Here is a 25,183-nt window from a genome sequence, read left to right as displayed (position 1 = left end):
CTTCTTTCTTGTTTTCAAGAAAAATTAGAAATATTTTACTTTAACAATATAATATTAACAAACGGTATTAATATATGAAATCACTAGTGCCCTCGTGTTTCAATCAAGCAAGAAATTCTTTCTTATTTTCCAAAGCTGAAATGTGATCTTTGTGTATTAATTTTTCTTTAATTGTCAAAAAAATAATCTAAATGATATTAAATTCACAGCATAGGCAATTTTGAGAGGTGAAAATACAGTTGACTAAATATATCATGAAAATGTAAAATTATTCAAAAACCAATCTATAAATACCCAGTCTGAGTTTTTCCAACTTCGTATTTCTTTGCACTATTGTGAAGGTATATTAATATATTGTACTTCAAAAAATAAACAAAAATATCAGCAAAAGCTAAATAATTTTTCCTAATAAGGCAAATCAAGTAGTTAAGCTCCACCTTTCCACCATATAAGGCAAATAAAATTATTAAGCTCCGCCTTTCTACCATATAAGGCAAATCAAATTGTTAAACTCCGCCCTTCTGCCACATGACTATGTTAGTAGCTTAACTCCACCCACTTCTACCAAAGTGTAACCAATGATAATGTCTACATAGTAAATGTACTAGATTATTACTAGTAATGCATTATACATTACTAGTGTGACCATAACACTATGGCAAGTGACATAATTGTTAACGTAACAATCATCAAACAAAACAATTATTTTGCTTTTTATATGAGGATAAAAATTGCTATTTAAACTTTGTTCCTAAAATCGCAAATTTTACTTTAAAGAATAACAAAATGTGTAACACAGAAAGCTGACTAACTGACCTTTAAAATTTATTTTACATGATATTCATGACTTGTATGGCCACACTAGACTAAGTAACTACATGTGCATTACTCCAGGGGCATTCAACTATGTACATGTATATGGTATGAATCAAAATGGAATAAAGAAAGTATAAGAAGCAACAAACAAGATATTAAAATGCATAAAATTCTGACATTTTTTTTTTCAATATCTTAGCTATGAATAAAAATATGTGGAATGATCTTCTAAATGGCTTGCCTTAAAAAATAAGTGTCCATGTTGCCAATTATTCTGTCTCATTCAGACTTTTTTAAAGGGACTTCAATGATGTTTTTTTTTACTTTCGGGACTGGAAAATAATTTTCGAGATGAATGTTCCTTTTGATGTTCAGGTCTTGATTAATAACTTGTGTGCAAAATTATTATCTTTTTTTTTTTTTTTTTTTGAAAACATGAATAGTTTACAAAACTATCATCTACTTTAAAGTTTAATTCATGGAAATGAAAAACTTTTACAACTTCAGCTCGGAAAATTTGAAGAAGGTATCTATTGAAACACTGAAGTGTTTTGAAAGAAAAAGGTTAAAAAGATCTATTGAAACATGTTTTCCCAATAAAGAATAAGGTAAGGTTTGCATAAATTCTGACAAAAACAAGACCATTTTAAGACAATTTCTACCAAAAACAGGAAATCTATGTAAAGTGTTCAAAATTATTGTTGAGCCAAACTAAAATCTATCAAAATATTTTGTCCAAAAAAAAAAAAAGACAGGCTAAAATCCTACTAAAAATACTAAGGCTTCAAAGCCAACTAATTGAGATCAGTTTCTACACTAGACATACATGTATATTGTAGATGGGTTTTGGTGATATAATGGTGACGGGAGATTTCAACGAACACTGTGACTTATACCTACCCGAACTTGTACAGCCATCCGATTACAGTCGGCTTCCTTCATACGCAGTTCCTTTTGTAGATGGCCCCGCGTTGACTCGAGGGAGCTCTGCAGCTTTGTCAGAGCCAAATTTTCCTCCTAGATATACATGTATATATATAGTCATAAAATAATATAATGACTGATACTATGAATGATTCTTGAACCCTTGTCTGATCTTATATCACCGGAATGGCATTTTCTTATATCACCAGAAATGGCATTTTCCTATATCACCAGAAATGGCATTTTCTTATTATCACCAGAATTGGCATTTTCTTATATCACACGAAATGGCATTTTCTTATATCACCGGAAATGGCATTTTCTTATATCACTCGAAATGGCATTTTCTTATATCACTCGAAATGGCATTTTTTCTTATATCACCAGAAAAGACATTTTCTTATATCACTGGAAATGGCATTTTCAAATATCACCAGAAATGGCATTTTCTTATATCACAGAAATGGCATTTTCTTGTATCACCAGAAATGGCATTTTCTTATATCACCCGAAATGGCATTTTCTTATATCACCAGAAATGGCATTTTCTTATATCACCAGAAATGGCATTTTCAGACAAATATCTTCATAAAATATAGAAAAAAATATTCTTTGATTCCATTTGTCTTTGTTGTTTTTTTTTCATGCCATTTCAGATGAATAACATCAGACATTACATCATTAGTGACATCATCATTTTAGCTAGCCAATCAAAATGCAGGATTACATTTTCAAATGTTTGTAGAGTTATACCTTTAAACAATAGGTGCTTTCAGATCTTGGCCAAGGCTGTAATGATATTTCTTGTTTTCATTTAATATTGTCATCAAAGCATACATTTAATAAGTACATGTTACGATGTACCATAATTATATGCTCAGTGTAAAACTGATTATTATCAAAGTCAGATGACAACATATCGTTCATGAATGTTAAAGGGTGCAGTAAGCTTCACTTGCTGAAATATTCTATAAAAAAAATTAAACCTTTGAAAGTCATTAATTAAGGAACAAAATCCCACAAAAACACTGAAATAGCAGGAAAAAAATTCATTATTAATTTTGTGAATTGTTATTTTTTGTATAAATAATCTTGAAATCTGATGTAATACTACACTTTACATGTCTGGGGATTTTTTTAAAACTAAATTACTTTTTTTATAATAAATGAATAAAGTTTAAAATGTGAACATTCTTCATTTGATGCTATAAAATGCACACAGTGGGCATAAAGCATATTCCATAAAATACACTCTAATTCATCAATAATGACATCAACATAAAATGATGGTAAAAAACATCTGAGAAAAGTGAACAAAAGTACATGTACCTCAAAACCTTTAAAATGATTTAATGTGAAAGAATGCATAAAATTGATGAGGGGAAAAAAACTAAAATATAAGTGAAACTGTGACTTGGGAAATGACTATATAAATATTACTGGAGATAACCTCCTTTTCAACCATTTAAATATCTACAAACAGAAAAACATTCAAAAATTTTAAAATCACTGTTGTCATATTTAGAATATACACAACAATCTACATTTATTTTAATTATTTGTTTCTCTGATCATATCTTTTTTGTGTATCATTTCAATAATAAAGTGAAAACAAATTATTTTATGTTATATAATTAAACAAACATCATTTTTACTTTAGACAAAAGCTGTTTGTCAGACATGCTCGATTATTCTCAGTGCTGGATAAACTAAACCTAAATGTTACAATGAGAGTAAAAGATCTCACTATTTTTTGAATATTTGTGCTTAAAAACAAATTTGAAAATAAAACAGCCTGAAAGAATTATAAAAATATCTCTGTAATACAGAAAATTAATAAAGATTTAATGTCAAACTTCTTGAAACTTGGAACCAGTCCTTAATACCCACTTCTGAATGGATCATTCAAATGCGAAATTCAAAACTGACCAATGAAAGACCTCCAGTAGCAGACTGGTCCCAAATTTCAACATTATGACCCAAGACCATAGATGAATTATACATCATACACACAAATCCAACAAATACTAATAAAAAGTACAAATTAAAGGCATAAAATCCTAGTATGAATTTAAAAGTAAGTTATATTCCAAACTAATTTTTAAACAAACTAAATTTGTAACGGTAAAAATAACACCAGTCACCAAACAAACCCAATAAGCATATGAAAATAAGCTTCTATCAGGCATATGGTATGATTCTCAAAATCAAGCCAAACAAAAAAACTTTAATGAAGAAATCTTACCCGATTTGACTCAATTTGTACCCGCAATTCGGCGATCATTCTGTCCCTGTCAAGTAATTCAGAACGTAGGCGCTGAAAAAAAAATATATATATACATAACTATTTTAATCCTCACCCCTTTTCATGCATAGATAAATATAATATAAGCAGAGGGGATAAAGATGGTCATTTAACCCTTTCCACCCTATATATCTTGAATGGACTTGTCCATATTTCAATCCAGACAAAGCCATTTATCATTTTTAGGGAAATTTTCAAAACTTCTGCTAACTCAAACATTTTTTTGATATTTTTTTCCACAATTTTGCTATGCACATTTTTCACATAAAAAAACACGTTTATGAATCATTTATTAATATTAAATTACCAAAAATGATGAAATAAAATGAACCCGATAACCATTCACACACAAAACATCAGTGAACACATTCAAAGCAATTTGACAATACATATGTGCATATTAATATGGATTACATTTACCCGTAGCCTTAAAAGTGCAAAAGAACATAAAACCGTGACAAAATTACCTCAAATTGAACATTTATTAACAAAACGTCAAACATTAACCATTCTATTTCAATTTCAACACCATGTCATTGTAAAAAAAAAAATACTAATTATCAATAGAATTCTTATCATTCTAAAAATATAAATACTTTTGATCACTGAAGCAAAGGGTACGATTCGTGTAACAATTTTTGTATATCAAGTTGTGTTTATGCGTCTTAAATGTATATCTGAAACGCCCCAAATTAAATTGACAAAATACTAAACAGAGCCCCAACAATAACTGATTTATCAAAAAAAAATTTTTTTTGCAATTCTAAATGTAAATGATTTTTATCTTTCAACATACCAACACAGAACATACCCAAACATAACACCAACAACATCAACACAATTCCTACCCCCAAACACAAAACCTACTCAAAAACAATAATATCTTCCCCCCACAAAACACAAAATCTAGCCAAACCCAACACCAACCCCCAACACAACATCTATCCCAAACATCCCAAACAAACACAAAATCTAGCACAACACAACACATACCCCCAACACAACATGTAACACAACACAAAAAGTGACATATGTAATGAGCTGTGACTCTTAGAATTGCTGAATTCAAACAAATATAAAGCATACAAAGTAACCAAGGAAGCAATAAAGTATAATTAAAACATGTTGGTCAATGACAATATATACACATGCTTATAGATCTATCAGTCTTACCATATACCAGAACTATGTCAAAAGGTTCAATATTTCTTGAATGATGTTGTTACAAAAATGACATGCATCAACTGAGGAATTTGGTGTTTTGAACAAAAAATGTTATTATTTTTAGGTTTTAAAATTTTATTTTTTTTATATTTGTTGCCATTTCACATAGAATTGCATTATATAACCTTCTCACATACATGTCTACATCAAAAGTCAAACTGTTACAAAACAGTATAATGTTAATTTAATTATTATTTTTATTGCAAATCAGAAAATTTAAGTCCTGAAAACTCTTTAAAATATCATCAGATAAACATGATAAAAGTGATGTTTTATAGGTGCAGGTTTCTATCACCATTTTGTGCTGGACACATACCTTAATTCTCTGTTATAAATATATATGTGTGTAACATTATTATACATTGTATGTGCTAATGAGGAAATTACAACGCCTCGGACTTGCATACTTTAAACGATGAAAAGCTATGAGTGGTAAAATTATCATGAAATTTTCAAAAATTGTATAATTAAGTTTGTTTTTTTATAATCATATAGTAAATATAACATATAAAATTATAAAATGTTCGCAAGGGATTATTTTCTTGAATTTAAGATAAATGTTTGATAAGAATCTAAGTAACATATGAACCTAATAGAAATTTTAAAAAAGATATATATTTGCATATACCAATTAGTCCAAAAGTCACACACACACCCCCCCCCCCCCTAAATTTTTGGCTTCTTGAAAATCAGAATATATAGTAAGAAGACGGGCAAGAAAATAGGGCACAATAACATAATCATGGCATTGAAATTTCTTGCTATAAGAAAGAACTTCAAAATGTTACATACAGTGACAAACAATTTATATAAATGAAGCCAAAACAAAACAGACAAACAAATACTGTACTATGATCAATAAAGAACTTATTTTCAAGCAACTTCATTGAAAAGTGATAATATTATGTCAGAAATAGAATAAAAGAACGGTGAAAAATATCAAAATGAATCAGGCATTCGACAGTACAATAATTTGTTTACACACCTTTACATTAATCATTTTACAAACAAAATTTTTTTTCAAGACTTGAATAAATATAAGCCACGTCATGACAAAACCAACATAGTGCATTTGCGACCAGCATAGATCCAGACCAGCCTGCACATCGGTGCAGTCTGACCAGGATCCATGCTGTTCGCTATCAGTTTCTCTACTTGTTATAGGGTTTGTAAGCGAACAGCATGGATCCTGATCAGACTGTGTGGAAGCAGTCTGATCTGGATCCATGCTGGTCGCAAACGCACTATGTTGGTTTTGTCATGGCGCGGCTCATATGATTTATTTCTTACATACCTCATTAGAGATATCTGTATCAGCAAGTCTCTTTATCAACATGTCTCGTTGCTCGCTGAGTCGGAGTGCCGCAGCCTCTTGTTTGTGTTGCTCCCTTAGCAACCGTCTCAATGTGCGGTTTGTTGCCTCAAAGTCGGCTAGCTTCTCTAACAGTAAGTCCTTTGTTTTGGCCAGTCTAGCGCTATCTCCTTGTGAAATCCTTGTATCCTAAACAATACAGACATTGGTCATACATACGGTTCTTTATATTTTAAAACATCATCCATAATCTATGTGTGTTTATTTGTTTGGTTTTAATTCGATTTTAACACATTTGTTTCACCATATCTCGGTAGCCGGTCAACCTAATCTGCTTTCCTGGACAACTTTCTAGTAACTACAAATTTCTCTGCAAGTACCATACTACTAATCCCTCATGATTTCTAAATCAGAGGTGAGAGATGAGAAATTACCATTAGACTCAATGTCGGAGATAATTTGTCTTAAAGAAATTTTCACTCTCCTGAGGATCAAACTTGTGACCCATGGATAATAAATACTATGCTCTTCATATTAAGCTAAGCGACTTTGTCTTCGAAACAGACAATCTAACTATATCATTAACCTAAAACTATTTTCATTTTTCCAGCATCTGTTATTGTTTTTTTTACCTGCGACTTACCTGTCTAAATTTACGAACTAAATCACGGAGCTGCGAGGCATGTTTAGCTGCACATTGTCCGTCCATCTCTACTTCAATTAATTTCTTCATCACCTTCTCACGTTCACGATTTAACAAGTCAGCCTCAGTTCTGCAGAGGAAAAAAAATGTTAGCACTTTCTTTAATGGATTTTTCTAGTAAATGATCTATATGGAGCAAAAAGATATCTGGCCCTGGAAATGCACATCAACTTAATAAAAGTTCCAGATTTTAAGACTGAAGGCTAAGAGCTATTGTTGTAATACATGTTATATGAATAAATATGGTGAATAAATAAATTTATGAAAAAATGTGGAAATTGATGAAAGTAGTTCAAGGAACATTATACCGATTGATGTGTACTCTTATGTGGTGTAAATTTTCTATTCCGTTAGTGTCGTAAACTTCAAAATATAGCATTACGATACAATAGTACAATTATTATGTTTATGATATTAAAATTAATCATATTCTGGAAGCAGCTTTTATGTATCACAATGTAAAATTTAATACAGATTATATCCCGTTAATAAGAATTCTGTACTTTATTTTCATTTCGTATAAAAATTTATAAACTCACCTCACAGCATCAGCCTCGTCCCTAAGAATGCCCATACTTTGTTTAAGAAGTCTATTTTCTCGTGAACTGTGCGTCAATTCGTCCCTGTAGTCGTCTAGTTCACGTTCTTGTTCCTCGAGGATACGCCGGGACGTGTTCAATTCGTCTTCTTGACGCTCGTTTTCACGAAGTGTCCGCTGTAACTCAACCTGTAATTTAAGAAATATAAAATTAAAACCTTCAACCATAATTATCAGAAGAGAACGAGAAATAAAACAAAGAAAAATAATTTTATTTTTTTCTCAAGGCTTAGACATTAAATGCTAAACACATAAGAATTTTCATTCCCTTTATATCTATAGATAAACAAAGATTTCAGAATTAACCCAAAGAATCCAAATTGAAAAGCAAGAAAATCATGTTATGCAATTTTACCATATCAAGTCCCATATTTCAGAACCACAGAACCATATACCTTTAAAATGTAAGTTTTTAACAAAGACTGCAACTCATGTGTTAATAAAAACTACAAAAAAATTATCACTTCAAAAACAGACATCGATTTAAAAAGATAACCCAAATAAACCGAAAAGTATGAAATATACTAAATTTTTTTTTTCTTAATCATGCTTAAGAGAAATAAATCATACTGGTTGAAATTCTTCTCTTAACTTTAAAGAAATAAATTAAAATATTATAAATGTGCCAAAATCAATGATTTTCTTATTTTACATGATGCCTATAAATAATAAACAATGAACAGGAAATTATGTCAGCGTCACATGACGTCAATAAAGATGACGTCAAAACATTACAAATAGTTTGGCGTAATAATTATTGCCAGGATCAATTTGATGCATTATACTATTGAAGGAAGCAACTAATGTGCAAAATATTAAACCTCTTCCTGGATTATTATATCACTTGGATACTTTATCACCAAATGGAATGAATTCCCAAGTTATGTTTCAATGTTTATATCTTAGTGACAGTTTTGCTGTTGTAAATTTACATAAATTTTGTACACACACATCATTATAACAAATTTTATATCAATTAGATTATAATCCTTACCGCTAAAATTAAAATTTCAAAATATCTAAAGGTACTGAATGACTGTGTATTCCTAATTTACTAAAATTTCATACAGGATTGAAATATATATTAAAGGCCCATTATGCCTAAATAATCTTCAAGTAACAAGCATCTGGCATTCTCTAAAACCATAATTTTAACATTATAAAATCTACATTTGACTTTTATAAAGAAGTAAAAATGTATTTGCTTCTGAGGCATAATAGGCCTTTAAAGGCAGAGTAAGAAACCGTCTAAGCCCTCAAACCCATTATGTTAGTATAAATATTCTTCAATTGAAACTCTTTAAATTGAAAATATTCAGTACCTTTAATGAATGATTTACTAATTTATTCATCTTTGACAAAAGAATAAATCATACAGATATAGCTGAAATTTTTTCCAACAATATTAAAACTACATGTATGTATAGAGCGAGAAAGACAGTAAAGGGAGAAGTATAGGAAAAATAAATCTAGCAAAAGCAAAACCAAAGCAATGATAATGTTAGATATATATAAGTGAAAATTCTGTGCATTTTATATATCAAAATAAGGTATTTTGCAGCATTAGTTACACACAGTGTACCCCATATGTGTAATGTGTAATATGAATATTCTAAGAGAACGCAAGTACATAACACAGTATAATACTTTATTTATGTAGTTCTAAGGGAGATGAAATGATCCATAGGTGACTAACCCAAAGAAACAAAAATATCCCCAAAGAAACAAAAATATCCCCTAAGTAACAAATTCAAGCATTTACAATCTATCAATTTTTTCCATAACCAGATAAGCACATCAGAATAAAACAAAATGGCGATAAATCAAAATGCAATTAAATTTATTTAAAAGTCAATTATTATTACACCCCTTATTTTTCATAATTGACTAGCGCCAATTTCAATTTGGGACTGTTTATTTTTATTTAAAAGGGTTTTGGTTATAAAATTAATTAAACTGCTGAATTCAGGCTGGAAACAGAGGAGTTTCAGGTCAGAATGCATGGACCAGCAGGCTTAATTGAGCCTGGCACCATGAAAAAAACATTAACCTAATAATATCAAAGCATTCAGAGTGTTATTGTTAAAGCTAAAACCACAGATGACAAGTTATTACATTGCTGCTACAAAATAAAATATTTCGTTAAAATAAACATTCATCAAATATGTTTCTCTGCTTGCAAAAAAAACAATTACTCATGCCAAAATAAAACTTGGAGTTTGATTGTAATGAAAGGCTATACAATTTTGGAAATCTACAATTATAAGGTATATATTGTCAAAGCATAGGGACAAGCTATTATGCTTTTAATAATTTAATATAATTCTTTAAGAGGGAGAATACATTATGATTATAGGTATTATCTAAGAATACATCACAGCATTTTTTTCAAATTATATTATAATTGATATATATATATTTTCAACATATTTTGAGTACCTCATTTTTGAGGGTTCCCACTTCACTCATGAGGTTTTCAATTTTATTTTCATATGTTCGCATCTCGCTATGAACTCGGTCTTCCTCGTCCGTGCTCAGGTCTTCCATACGGAGTGCATCCCGCGGGGTGTGGATCTCAAGTCTGTGGGTGGGGCCCTGTATGTGATAACAGTCATTCTCTTAAAGATTTTGTAAAGAACTTTCCTCGACAACATTTTTTTATTATAAAAATTAGCTAGAATTTTTTTTTTTTTTAAAAACCCTTCAGTAAACCAGGAAGACTATATACTAAAAATTTAATAGATTTAAACTTCCTCTACACCATAATGGAAAAAAATTTAAAAAGAAAATCAACTTTAAAATGGAATACCTTATTACCAGATAATTATGATTATCTAGAAAATCAATCCATTTACCAGGAGAAAAAATATTTCTACGAAAAAAAATTGTCATCAAAATTACTAATTCAAATCCTTATTTTGTTAGATGGACAGTAGGTTATGGTCACATGTAGTTTTGTCAAATTGTACAAATATGTAATTACCATCTTTTTTTTTCTTCTCTCAAAATTATGAATTAGTTAAAAGCCAATTGAGCTGATTATATAAATACCAGTAAGCTTATATTTAAATTTACGACATGTTTTGTCATCAAAATGCATTTTTTTCTAAGTTTGGGTGTGCATGATTGTGGATGTGCGTCTTGATATAGGATGTGTGCTCTTTATGTGTGAGTATAATGTGTTATGGTAAAGCCCTTTTATATAAAATTTACAACAAATTATACAAAAATGCAGTTTTAAATTTTTCTAATTTTTTGTGCAAATCATTCTTTTAGATAAAACATGCAGGGCATAAAAATCATAAATACCTATAACAAAAAATTTAAGTTTGCAAATTTTTTCTTTAAGTAACTTATTTTGAGAACAGAGTTTAGAAATTCACATATTAATTTAGTGTTAAACAAATTTTGTTTTCATTTAAAATATATTCAATTTTTTTTACTCTAAACAAGCATAAACAAGCATAAATGATAATATTTATGCATATATGAATATATAATGCCCCATCATCAATAAGCATATACAAGTAAGTAAAATAAAGCATAATTTGGAATGAAAAAACAAATTTGGTCCTAGGCTTTTAACGACTGTCCTAAATGCGCTTCTGCAGATGTTAATGCATGGTAAAAGGCGCATAATAACCCTCTATTGTTTAAACAAAACTAGCAAAATGAACACAACATTTTTGTAACCAATTCAAACATAAACATAATTGAATTAAATAAACAATCCAATAATAAATATATTGTCAAAAACAAAAAACCAGGCATTAAGCTTGGATATCAATTGGTAACCTTTCCTTTTAACTAAAAAAAAAAAAATAAAACAAAATAAACAACAATTTTTTTTAAAATTCTTTAGTCACTGAATTAAATCATATACTGGTGGCCGTTAGAAATAAAAAGGAATAATCTGGCTTGAGGAGTGGTACAACAATAATTGGTTCAGCCTATAGTTTCCAAGTCATATTTTCCAGAGTTGCAGGGCTGGGAATCAAAACTGCGTCGTATCCTACAAAATGTAAACAAACGCCGCCATCTTGGAACGAAAAATGTATGTTTTTGTTTATAACTTTTTTTGTTGGAAATGACTGAAAACGAGATATATGTATTAACACGCTACACTATTTTCCGCTTCGTTCGGTATATGTTGCTTGCACAACTATTTTGTAAAACAAAAGTTATAGCGAACTTGCAACTCGAAGCGGAGCAGAATTTTTATGAAAATGTGTGGATACGACGCAGTTCATATTGCTTTATCTATCGTTTTCTCCTTCAAATCAATTATATACTCGTTTTCAGAGTTCAACATAAACATCAAAACATAATTTTGGATCATTTACTAAACTTTCATTAAAAAGAGATGTTTATTTTTCAAGAAAATAATGATTTTTACGAAATGATACGACGCAGTTGTAAATAAAATATGATACGACGCAGTTGTATTTTCATTGCAGGCTGCATATTGGTTTAATTATGTGCTAGGTATGCTAATAACATCCAACAACATTTCTTGTTTACAACTTTTGTCAAAAGCAGAGGTCACTCATTGGTTTCATAAAAATGGAAATGTAATACAATTCTATTAAGGCTGCATCATAAGCATCTACAAATTCCAAAAAGCTGTATCAAATGCATTATACATTGAAGCACGTGATCGCACACCCATATGACAACGTGTTCCAATGTTGCCTTAGCATGCTTTTAAAATTGTTCCCGTGAGTTCGAAATGTGAGTGATTACTATTTTTGATACAAAATTCAATAAAATTCAAAAATATTCAAATTCAATAAAAATTCAAGAAAATAATGATTTTTACGTAATGATACGACGCAGTTGAAAATAAAATGTGATACGACGCAGTTGTATTTTGGCAGTCTTTTCAACAGGGATAATTTTGGCAATTTATTTCTATTTTATGGAATAATCACTTTTGCTAGATAAAAAAAGCTCAGATCATTTGCGGTGTATAGCAATGTTCTGTTGCTTTTGATTATTTAGAATACATTGTGTCATGTCCAATATAACATTTAATTTGAAAGTTTACATTGCGGAAGCTACTTTTCAGTTACCTAATTGATCATAATATCTGAAATAATTTCTTATATTTTCCTGTATGTTCAATGTTATCCCTAATTGTTTTCGCAAGAAATGTAGAAATCTATTAACTTGAATTCATTTTGGCTATCTACGCTCTAGGTTAACTGTGGTTCTGCATGTTCTGGGTAATGACTGCTTTTTGTGGTTTGTTTTCAAACTTTCACTCTACACATTAGCTTTACTAGGAGCGAGGACCTCAGGTGCGCCTTTGTGCATTATTTCAGGCAAAATGTTGCACCTGCAGAGAACCATCGACATTTTGAAACTAGCTTGATAGGCTTTCCACACGAAAGAATAAAAAGTCCCTGGTGGTTTTCGAATTCATAGCAGTTCAGTTCAAGTGATTTGAATTCAGTAAACATAAACAGCTCGGCCTCGGTCGGACACATCTGTCTGATTTTTTTTCCCAACAAAATTTGTTAACATCAGTTGTACAAATAAGCAGGTTTTTATGAACATCTGTGTGAAGTTTTAAGATTATAAATATTTGAATCATTTAATTTTCTTATTTCGGTATTACTAGCAGAGAAATTTTCAATGTTAACAGGGGGTTATCCTCTGTGAAGTCATTTTCTGAAAACTTTTGTTTAAGTTGTCAGGCAATTTATTATCAAATAAAAATCACACTTTAGTATAAAGGTATGTTAAGATGCCATGTCTCTAGCCTGTTGAAAATTCGATGACCTAAATTTTCTGTTCAATATTGTGAAAACTTCTCAAATACTGTTGAAAAATCATGTCTGCCTATATCTGTATCCAATTTATCGGTGCACAGCGTAAAATACCTTTGCAAAATGGACACCTTCTTCAGTTGTATCATATGTAACTCGATTTTGAAACTTTAAAGTTTTTAATGGAGAAGAATGATACTTAAGTGCAAATATAGAAAATACATTCCCATCGGCGATAAAGAAATGCAATACATGTACGACAAAATCAGCGGTAAAATTCCGCCGCGCTGAACATAAAATGACTAAACGGAACGCATAACCTACTTGCAAAAATATATTGTAGCTTAACCATTTATAATTTTAACAATTTAATGTTCAGTTTCAAATAATAAAGCTCATCTGTTCTCACCGATTATTAAGAAAATGAACACGTAAATGACATAAGTAAAGACGGAATTGACGGAAATGATGGCTAATTACAAGTAACAAAGGTAGGCATGCAATTTTCGCATAGCTCTCTTCCGATAGCAAGAGACCTTTTCAAAATTTGATATTCTTTCTCTTTTTTTTAAAGGTCATACCTTATTAATACGGGGTCTGGAGAGGTTACACTGGAATATTGAATTTTGTATCAAAAATAGTAATCACTCACATTTCGAACTCACGGGAACAATTTTAAAAGCATGCTAAGGCAACATTGAAACACGTTGTCATATGGGTGTGCGATCACGTGTTTCAATGTATATTGCATTTGATACAGCTTTTCGGAATTTGTAGATGCTTATGATAGGTACTAAAATGCAGCCTTAATAGAATTGTATTACATTTCCATTTTTATGGAACCAATGAGTGACCTCTGCTTTTGACAAAAGTTGTAAACAAGAAATGTTGTTGGATGTTAGTAGCATACCTATCACATAATTTAACCAATATGCAGCCTGCAATGAAAATACAACTGCGTCGTATCATATTTTATTTACAACTGCGTCGTATCATTTCGTAAAAATCATTATTTTCTTGAAAAATAAACATCTCTTTTTAATGAAAGTTTAGTAAACGATGCAAAATTATGTTTTGAAGTTTATGGTGAACTTTGAAACAAATATATAATTGATTTCAAAGAAAAAACGATAGATAAAGCAATATGAACTGCGTCGTATCCACACAATTTCATAAAAATTCTGCTCCGCTTCGAGTTGCAAGTTCGCTATAACTTTTGTCTTACAAAATAGTTGTGCAAGCAACATATACCGAACGAAGCGGAAAATAGTGTAGCGTGTTAATACATATATCTGGTTTTCAATCATTTCCAACAAAAAAAGTTATAAACAAAAACATACATTTTTCGTTCCAAGATGGCGGCGTTTGTTTACATTTTGTAGGATACGACGTAGTTTTGATTCCCAGCCCTGAGTTGGATATTTTCCTGTTTGTAAAGACTCATTGCCAGCATTTTATTTTCTCAAACATTACCAGTACATACAATATTGAATCCTACATTGTAGAGAAATTTAAAACAAAAACTAATAATCTTTATTTTCTTGTATATAATTTTATGTAATTAGTAGTATGTGTACAAATATACAACTTTATTCACAACAGTGGAATGACATCATCATAAAGTATGATGCAATCCATTGATAAATGGTGCTGGAATAATGTCATATTAAAGCACTTGACTTGAAAAACAATGAGATATTTTTATCATTGATATAAATATTAGAAAATCCAGTCTTATAATGATACAAAAAAACATTGAAATAAAATATGGTGTGAACTTTTACAGCCATCCCATTTGGCTGTTCAGAGTATATAGGCACTAACATGAGGACATCGAGTCCCTTAATACTTAAGGGAAAGTTCGATCCTTCAATTCGAAAAGAAGAAGCTTGAAGAAAGTTTTTAGAGTAGCCAGAAAAAATGTATCAATCATGAGTGGTCGTAAACAATTTTTTATCAACCATGGCTCAGTGTATTGAAGAACCCGGTAGTAAATTCTGCAATGGCCACTAATTTTGCCCGCCAGTGTGAGTCTTGTGGACTCTTCAGCATGGAGGTAGCATACTCTTAGTGCTAAATAGACAGATCTCCGGACTATCATAGCATTATAAATTCTAATGCCAAACCAACGTATAATTAAATTAGCCTATAGAGTAAATATCAAACTTAAACAAATGCAACTTTAAAACACTTTCATACCGTCTGTGCTATAGATTCAACTTCCGGTACCTAAATGTTCAGAAAACAACAATAGTGTTTACATTTGATCAATTTTTTCTGCAAATGAAGAAAAAAAATGAACAAAAAACAAGGTAAATAATGAATATCATTTTAGAATATTTCAGTTAAAAAGCTATTTTGTTGATAGAATATTGAATGCTTGGTTTCGACTGAAAAATTAAGGGGATTGTAGAATGTTTTTATGTAAAGTAATAATATTGTTGGTAAAAACAAAGCATTGTTATAATTTAAAAGTGATTGGGATGTGTTGAGGGTTACTTCAACACCTCAAGACTCTTCTGTACATAGCAATACAACTGAATTAAAAATTTAATATTATAAACCATACAACTAAGTCAAGTGTTTAGCAAATTTCATTTTACTTCTAATATTCTCTAAAAAAAAATCTTAAGAAAATTAGTGACAGCGTGGTTATGAAAGACCTTTTGTTTAAAAAGATAATTATTGAATAATTTGTAGGAAAATAAAATTCAGATTGATTTGCCCAATCAAAATTTTTTTATAATATCTTATAAAATAACAATACAAAGATGCCCATATAATCTACAGTCTTTACTGATTCCTAATGATACTAAATGAATCATGATATAGATCTATAAATTTATAATTCTCTTCACAACTGTCATGTCAGGGATTATCAGGATAATTATTGGCCAAGAGAAGTGAAGTTATTGCACTCAGGAGAGAATCCTCTCATTTATATTGCATAAAGCAACATCTGTTCCTAAACACCTGTTAATGTTGTAGCCTCAAATACCTGATGGTGGCCTGAATCAATATTTCTCAGCCAATACTGTGAACAAACCAGCACACTCAGATTAATTTTTTCAAGGTGATTCCAAGTCACTATAGCAGTACCTCATGGGTTTTATGTATTCCATATATAGCAACTTTATTACCACACATTTGTTTTATAAATTTCATTATTCTAATCTGGTTTACACTGCTTTTGTTCTTTCTATTTTTTTAAAGTTACAGAAGAAAATATGAGCAAGGCCTAGTGAATGCCTTTTTCATCAGGACATTTATGATATATTTCAAACGGTTTTCATTTTTATTCCGAGGTAACAGATGTGCCAATGAAAACAACCATCATTTGGCCAAGGGTCAAGGGGGACATTATAATAGATCAATTTCATCAGCATTTCAACTGATGATATGGATCAGCAATTTGTTAATAATGAAAATCCTGTTGTTGTTTTTTTCAGGAAGTTTAAGCAGACATATTACTCACTGTATCATCATTAAATTGCATGAACATTTACATGAATGATTATTGTGCAATAAAACTTACAAATTGTGATGTGCATCACCTTGTGTTTTTGGTTTTTTTTTAATCTGACACATTGTAATTTAAAAATACCTTTTCAGCATTGCACTTGACATAACTGAGTTGGGATATGCAAATAAATTGGAATAATAGTAAACATTACACATTGTGAGTGAAATAATTGGTGATGCACAGCTCAACTTTGTTTGTTTCAATTTTTCCATTTTATACCTTTAATATATATCAACTCCACAGATATAAAAGTCATTTAAGTAAATTACGTACAAGTAAGTAATACAAAAATAAAAGAAACAAATATGATGGACAAGTAAATGTGTGGCACTGTATGGGCAACATGCCTTTAAAAATCAAAGTGAAATTGGTTGTACATGTACATATTATTATTAAAATCAATTTCAAGAAAAATATTTACCAAATCATAAATTGAAAAGCATTAGACAGATGCAAAAGGTAACTTTTAGATGAATCAAAGTTCCAGAAACAGTAAACCAGCCTAAAACTCTTGTATCTCAATTCTAATTCATTTAAACTTCAGAAATTCAAAACTGACCAATCAAAATGCTTAATTCTCAGACTGGTTTACAAAATCTCTAGCATCAATGAAAACCAAAGTGAACAAATGATTAAGGGAGATAAAAAGGTGGATTTGTGGATAATTTGTGGCTTATAAGCATAATAATAAGCCACGTCACGACAAAACCAATGTTATGCGTTTGCGACCAGCATCGATCCAGACCAGCCTATGCATCTGCGCAGTTTGATCAGGATCCATGCTGTTCGCATACAAACCCTATGACAAGTAGAGAAACTGATAGCAAACAGCATGGATCCTGATCAGACTGCGCGGAGGCGCAGGCTGGTCTGGATCCATGCTGGTCGCAAACCCACTATGTTGGTTTTGTTGTTACGCCGCTCAATTATATTTGACCTGTACACGATGAATGATAGAGTACCACATGCACTCATGCTACATTTTGACATGCATAAACATATAGACGTTATACTTTAATATACACTCTTTGTTTCCTATGTCGTCCTGTGTTGTATTTTCCCTTTGATCGACTTTTGCAAAACGGACTTGCCCACTGGCACAAAATAACAAGATTTAAAAAAAAAATTGAACCAAAATAATCATCTACAATGACATTTACACAACTCATAACATGAAATTAATTGAACTTTGATCTATCAAATTTCTCAACAATTAAAAAAAGACATCATTTTGTATTATTTAGTACTATTAAAGCAGCCATGACAGTAATGTACATTGCATTACAATTATCCCCTTCATTTATTATCAGATCATAAGTTAAATTTTATAGTCATCAATACAAAATGAATAAGATGGTATTCTTTTTTTTTGTGTATATTGAATTTTACTTTGAATCAATACACTGAGTAGAGGTCATAAGGTAAATTTCCAGCTTTACATGTTCTGGTGGAGAAAGACTTAAGGTGCCCCTCCATGCATTATTTTGGGCACAAGCACGAACCTGTGGAGAACCACCAATTTTGGGTAAACTAACTGACTCCAATGTTCCTGGCGGGATTGAATTGAACCATGAACAGCGATTAGGAGCACAAGTGGTTTAAAATCAACGATCTTAACCACTTCGCCATGCCCAAAGATAGTGTTCATAAATCAATTATGATGCTGCTCTATGATCAGAAATAAATTTTCAGAAGTTAAGAAAATCAACTTGACCCTTAAAATAAATCAACAAATCATTCAGTGGTCAAGGTTATAATTCAATATATAAGAACTATGCTCAAAGTGTGCTGTACCCAAGTATGTGTATGGCTAAATTTTGCAACAAATAGTTGCAAAGAACTGTGAATTTGGTTTGTTTGTTTGTTTGTTTCATTTTACGCCTTTTCCCAACATTATTTCAGTCATATGGTAAACAACATACATATACTATCGGTAATCAACAGTCTCCAATCAATGGTCAATGGTCACTTGAGACCAGGGACCTTCGAAGACTGGAAACCAAAGACCATCGATAAGTGTGCCCCAAAAGTAACAATGTTTAAAATGTCACTGAAAATGAGATTTTTCCTCCTTTCCCAAACCCTTTTGATAATCAGCAGGGAGGAGTAGGAACTGTCTTTTATCTTTCTGACTTGTCAGTTAGTCTCCGCTGGGACATCTTTAAATTTTGCGGTTATATTTTCCTTACACTAGTTTCATTGGTGAATTAATAATATGATTAAGATTTAGGGAAAAGCTAGCCATTTACCAATAGACAGCCATAAATATATATAAATATATACAAAGGCAAGAAAAAAAAGCTCTAAAAAATAAACAATACTTTCAAAGTTTCTAAGAGAAGAAATCTAATACTAACTAATTATAACAATTAGAAAGGTCAGAAAAGTAAGCATAATTAAACTAGTATAAAACTGTAAGAAATTCTCCCAGACCACTGCCTATGCCTAAATTATCCAACTAAGATAATAAAACTGTTCACCCACAGAAAAAAATAAGGAAAATAAAAAAAAACTTGCTTTAGAAGCAGTTTCGGAGTTATTAAACTTTATGATAAAATCAAAGAAGTTAGAAAGAAAACATGCTCTTTATTTGTCATTTAGTTATAATAGCGACTACAATCCCACCTTGGCAACCTTTTTTGCTCGTTTCTTTAATAAAAAAAATCACAGACACAAATAAGAGATTCACAATGTGTGTATATATATACAAGCATAAAATTATAAATAACAAAGGTAACGTATGACTACCATTACGTTTGTAATATTACATACGATGATACCTATATAATATACATTTTTTTATAATTTATATACCAATTATAAAGACAGATGAACCGTTCATAACAAACTTGACTTGTTTTAAACTCAACTCATTAATTACAATTGTTCTGAAGCTATAACTATTTAAAAGGAGTGCAAGTTTAACTAAGTAAGTCAAATGTGAAATAAAAAAATTTCAAGGCCCACTGCAAACTGAGCTAACTGGCCATTTTGAACTCTAATCTAGTAAATTGTCAACTTAAATAGTTATATATTTTCTAAGTGTACACCCTTCCACATAATTATTTCATGTATTGTTACTAGTTATCTTAAAATAATGGTGATCAACATCTATGGAAACAGGTGCACACACATAGGGAATGGACTCCTAAAATGTTTCCTTGTCTTAAAATGGTGACAGATGTAAATAATTTACATGTCTAGCAAAGGGTTACAATGCATGTTCAATTTCAACAGAATTTTGAACTTGATACAAGAATTTTTATGAAACCATTGCCCATAAATTTGAGATTACATTTTAAAATCCATATTTAAATAAGAAAAAGTTTCTATTTTACAATGTATGTATATTTCACCTTACTTCAAAAATCAATTACATTGTAAAAGGTGATTAAAAGTAATTTATCAAAAGATGCTATCCGGAACTCAGCAAATGTGGGTTTTTCCAGTCTAATCCCGAATTATAGCTTTACTGTTATAACTTTGATGCACAACCCTTTACTAGAAAGTTGTCACCGCCAATGCTGAGGTAATTACATTTGTATTTGTATTTACCAATCTGTCAATGCAAAATTTGTTGGTACCCCTAAGATAAGACATGAAAAACCCATGTTTGCAGAGTTCTGATGTATCTCTATTTTATTTTTATAATTTGCTGCTTTGTTCAGAACAGATCCTATGATACTAAAAGTATTCTATAACAGGATTCAAGTGAACATTGTTACAATTACACTCAAGACAATTTATTCAGCTCAAAGTTTTTTAACAAAAGAAATTCTATATAAAAGATACACTTTTATATCAATATATGGGACTGACACCTAGTATAAAGTGAACTATGATGAATTGGTGACAATTTAAGCTTTGTTTAGCAAGGAGGAAAGAACCATTCAAGTCATTAAAAAGTAATAAAGGGAGATAATCTACACACCTGCCAGGAGACTTTGGACCCCTTTGTAGCTTTTGCCGGTGGAGGAACCCATGGTCCAGAAGACGGGCTCTTACTCCGAGCTCGTGATGATATTGTACTCTTTGTGAACTTTTTTGTACTGGTCTGTAAAAGGTGTACAAATCTTTTTTATATTTATGTATATAGAATTTATTAAATGAGGATTGTGAAGGATGTTTGATAATTTCATAAATTTGCATTAAAAATAATGATTTACCTAGCCATTTCCCATGCTACTAAAATGCCTCTAAATCTCAACAAAACCATAATCATATTTAGGGAAAATTTCAAAATGTAAACCAACAGAATGGTGTACAGTGCCAACCCCTGATCAAATGATAAAGATGTCCTGACTGATCCTGGCCTGCCCTGGTTGCATGGGTATAAATTATAATATGTTTCAGCCAGCAGACTTAGTGTTAATATTTTAAAATAACTTTTGTAGCTTATAACTTCTAACAAAAAGATGCATGGTCTAGAATCTAGATCACAATAAGGTCTGAGTTTTGTGTTGAGTGGCACAGATTTTAATTTATAGGTAACAATTACAGAGGAACACTGGTAACTTACAACTCCGCCTTTTTTCTTCTTTGGCTGCTTGACATGGACGTGCACCGGAACATCGTCATCCACATGTACATGGACTGGAGATGTTGGCCGTAACCCTTTACTCCCAGGCATCTGATGAATTAAAGATATCATTATTTATATTTAAATATCATAAGGCCAAAAAAAAAAAATTGTTTGTTTAGGGTAACCTTCCCAAAATTGCTAGGTAGGGTAGGTAGGGATTTTATTTTATTTTATTATTATTTTTTTTTCAAAATCTGCCGTAAGTTCAGAGTGTTTTCTTGCACACGGCAGTCTTTCCTCCACTACTGTCATTGCCTTTGTATTATCATGTTTTATCATATAAACAATAATTCTGATTAAAATCTGCATAGCTTTAATGCCATTTAATGTTTTCAATATTGAATAAAGACAATATACCCAATTATGTGTTAATGTTGATGTTTGTTTACTACAGGCACTACTTTGAAGTTTGGCTCTAACATGAACAGCAAACAGATTCTCATCAGCTTGCATGGTTGCAATTCTGCTGATCTGAGTCTACATTGGTTGCAAAGGGCAGATCAATCCTCTGCTAGCATGTTAGGAGTTAAGCACAATAAAAGAGCTTAAATGACATTCTGTGATCTGGGTTTCAAAGTTTTAGTTAAAAAATCTAGACGTTGATATTCATGCAATAAATACTGCACATTTCATTGAATTAAAAATTGTAGTGCTGACATATTGAAGCTCTTACAGTATTACAAAGTGTATATTTTGACACTATGGTACAATTTAACAAAGTCTATAATTTGGATTCGGGGTCTAAACCAGGAGTAAATATATGGTTCATTCCGTTTTCTCTAGTTCATTATGTAGAAGAAATTCTACTTCAAATATTCACCGGGGTTTAATCTAGGAGATTGCCTTATTTTCTATTTCTGCAGGGCTTTTTTTTAATTTTTTGGAAAAGGCCTGGCCTTTCAGTAGGGAAAAAAATGCGCGAAAAAATGACATTTTGGGGAAAATCTCTTACATTAAAAAAATAAGTTAATCACTTTAAAATAAACAATAAGAACATGGAACAAAAGTCAGGTGAGTAATACACAATGAAAACAGTTCAAATCTCAGAACCATCTTCGTGGCCTTGAATTCCTTAACATACAAAACCACTTTATTTAAGTTGGATATCACTTGAGTTAATATCATTTGTGGTGTTGCCAAGCTTCAACATTGCTGCAAGCTCCTCACACACCTCCCCTATTTATTTCAGAATGGTTGCTTTGATTTTTCTATGTTAAAACTGAGTTGAGAGCTAAATTAATTAGATGATGATTCTCAAATGACATTTTGACATTTAATGCATATAATCAATTGATTATTTTATGTTTTGTAATTTATTTACTTAAACTAACTCATTCATCTCTGAATTCCAGCCGAAAACCAAACAGGAAGTAGGTCGTGAAAATATGTGATTATAGAATATTTTGCCGATTTTTTGTATTAATATAACTCCATATTCCCCCAGACTATGATTTAAATCTATAAGAATAAATAAGGAAACATATTTTTACAAATTTCTGCATATTTTGAGTGGAATTTTCAGAAAGACAGGATGTTTAGAGATTTGATCAGCGTAAGGGAGAGGGTTGCCGATCGGCGGCGTTGGACTTTTTACTTGCAGGACAATCGGTAATATCAAACACTGAAGGCCCTATAAAAATTTGAACTATTAATGAAAATGTGATTTCTTTTAAACAAACAAGCCATAATAAGCATCTCATGCGTTCTATTCGCATTTATCCGCCCTTTGTAACTCTCTATTCGCTAACGAATATTTTTTTTTTTGCTCAGAAACGGAAAAAATAGTTAGGGTCGGCACATTTTTATAGGTAGGGTTGGGTTACCCGAAACAGACATATTTTTTTTTTAGGCCTAATATAATTTATATGAGGAGCTATGTTAAACATATCAATGTAAATATATTCCTGTCTGTTAAAGTGATATTATAAAGATCAACACTGATCAGTAGAGCCAGAGGGATTATAACAGTCCTGACTATTAATTTTTTAGAGTTTAGACATAATTCTGGTCATTATTACTTGTGTACTTTAGTAAGAAAGTGTTCACAAACATTCATATTTATTCAGGTCATTAAAATATCTTGATAAAACATAAAAATGTTCTTCTTTATGCCTATCCGAATACTTGTGTATTTTAAGTAGTGCGCGCTTTTGTCAAGTTGTGACAAGTTGCTGATACTGATGATAATTTTTTTCAGCCAAATAAAGGATACATATGTAAATATTTCAATGATTCGGTTGTCTGCAAATAATATTTTACTTCACAAACGTTTCAAATTAATCGAGTTGTTAGATTCAACATATTTAAGAAATCGCATTCAATATAAAAATTCTACTATTCCGTCCAGATCGATCGGTTCAGACATGTCAAATTCCTAGCGACAAAGTTCAGACCATTTTTTGCAACATTTTAAAGGGATTTTGTGCAAAGAAATTGTTCTTACCTCTTCAAACTAAATAAAAACGTTTAAAAATCCAAAATATCAATAGTGTTCATATCTTTTTCTGCAGGAATTAATGATAAAAGGCCGCCGAGTACATGACAGATGCTCAAGTTTTTGTTTACGTCCAGTTCGGAATCCTTCAATTCCATTGGTTGTCGCTGATCCCATTTAAAGAGTATTCAAGGGAATTAACTTTGAAAAAATATATTGGCTAAATGCTGTCTGATGCCGTACTTAAATAATACAACAAGTTTAATCATGACAAGTGTTGGTAATTGACCACTCAAATGTTATTTAAAAAAATTGATTAATCCGTTCGCCAAGATTTGAAATAACTGTGAAATAACCGAGAAAATTTGCAATGAGCACCTTGTACCATTGTGTTGCAACGTTCGATATGTTATCTGAAATACGCCATGATGTCAATTTCAACTATAAAATTTTACACTTTGTCAGTGTTGACAGAGAATCGGCTAGTCCAATAAATAAAATTATATGGCGTCGCTTTTGAAATATTTTGCTTCTGGGCAAAGCACATAAAGTGTAACAACCCCGTAACTTCTGACTTAGAATCATCAAGATAGTTTTTGCACTAGGTCTTTTTCATGGCTTGACTACGGGAAAATCTGGGAAAAAAATTGATCAAACCGTTCACCCTGAATTCATGAAATTTATAAACATGACTTTAACTGAAACGCCGTCGTTAAAATTAATATGAAATATTGCACCCGAAATTTTACAGAATATGTATATGTTCAAATTTAACATTGAAATATTAAAACACATGATAATTGGTTAATCTTTGAACAATAACACCCACTTCTTGACTTGAAAAGAACACGTATCATGTAAGGTACAATAATTATCAAATGATAGAATACTTTACAGCAAGCGGAGCATATTCTCATCATGATATTTGTACAAATTTTACTGACTAGGGTCTATTTAATATTGTTATCCCATTATACGTAGAAACGTTTCT

At 30.9% G+C, this 25,183-nt stretch overlaps 1 protein-coding gene across 1 annotated transcript; it reads right to left on the bottom strand.

Annotated features, from left to right (window-relative positions):
• Positions 1-1,716: 1,716 nt before the first annotated feature.
• On the bottom strand, positions 1,717-24,354 carry LOC132751073 (outer dense fiber protein 2-like; the record flags this gene model as incomplete). Its single annotated transcript, XM_060741182.1, is given in 10 exon segments — positions 1,717-1,833; positions 3,986-4,057; positions 6,564-6,770; positions 7,225-7,354; positions 7,824-8,011; positions 10,322-10,477; positions 15,853-15,882; positions 21,108-21,230; positions 21,696-21,806; positions 24,202-24,354. Coding segments are annotated over 9 exon segments (1,134 nt in total), but the record flags the coding sequence as incomplete, so codon positions are not given.
• Positions 24,355-25,183: the final 829 nt, after the last annotated feature.

This window comes from Ruditapes philippinarum, unplaced genomic scaffold, assembly GCF_026571515.1.
Source record: "Ruditapes philippinarum isolate M1 unplaced genomic scaffold, ASM2657151v2 ctg16391_1_1_1_1, whole genome shotgun sequence".
In the NCBI taxonomy this organism is placed as follows: domain Eukaryota; kingdom Metazoa; phylum Mollusca; class Bivalvia; order Venerida; family Veneridae; genus Ruditapes; species Ruditapes philippinarum.
This window is presented reverse-complemented; position numbering and strand designations above follow the sequence as displayed.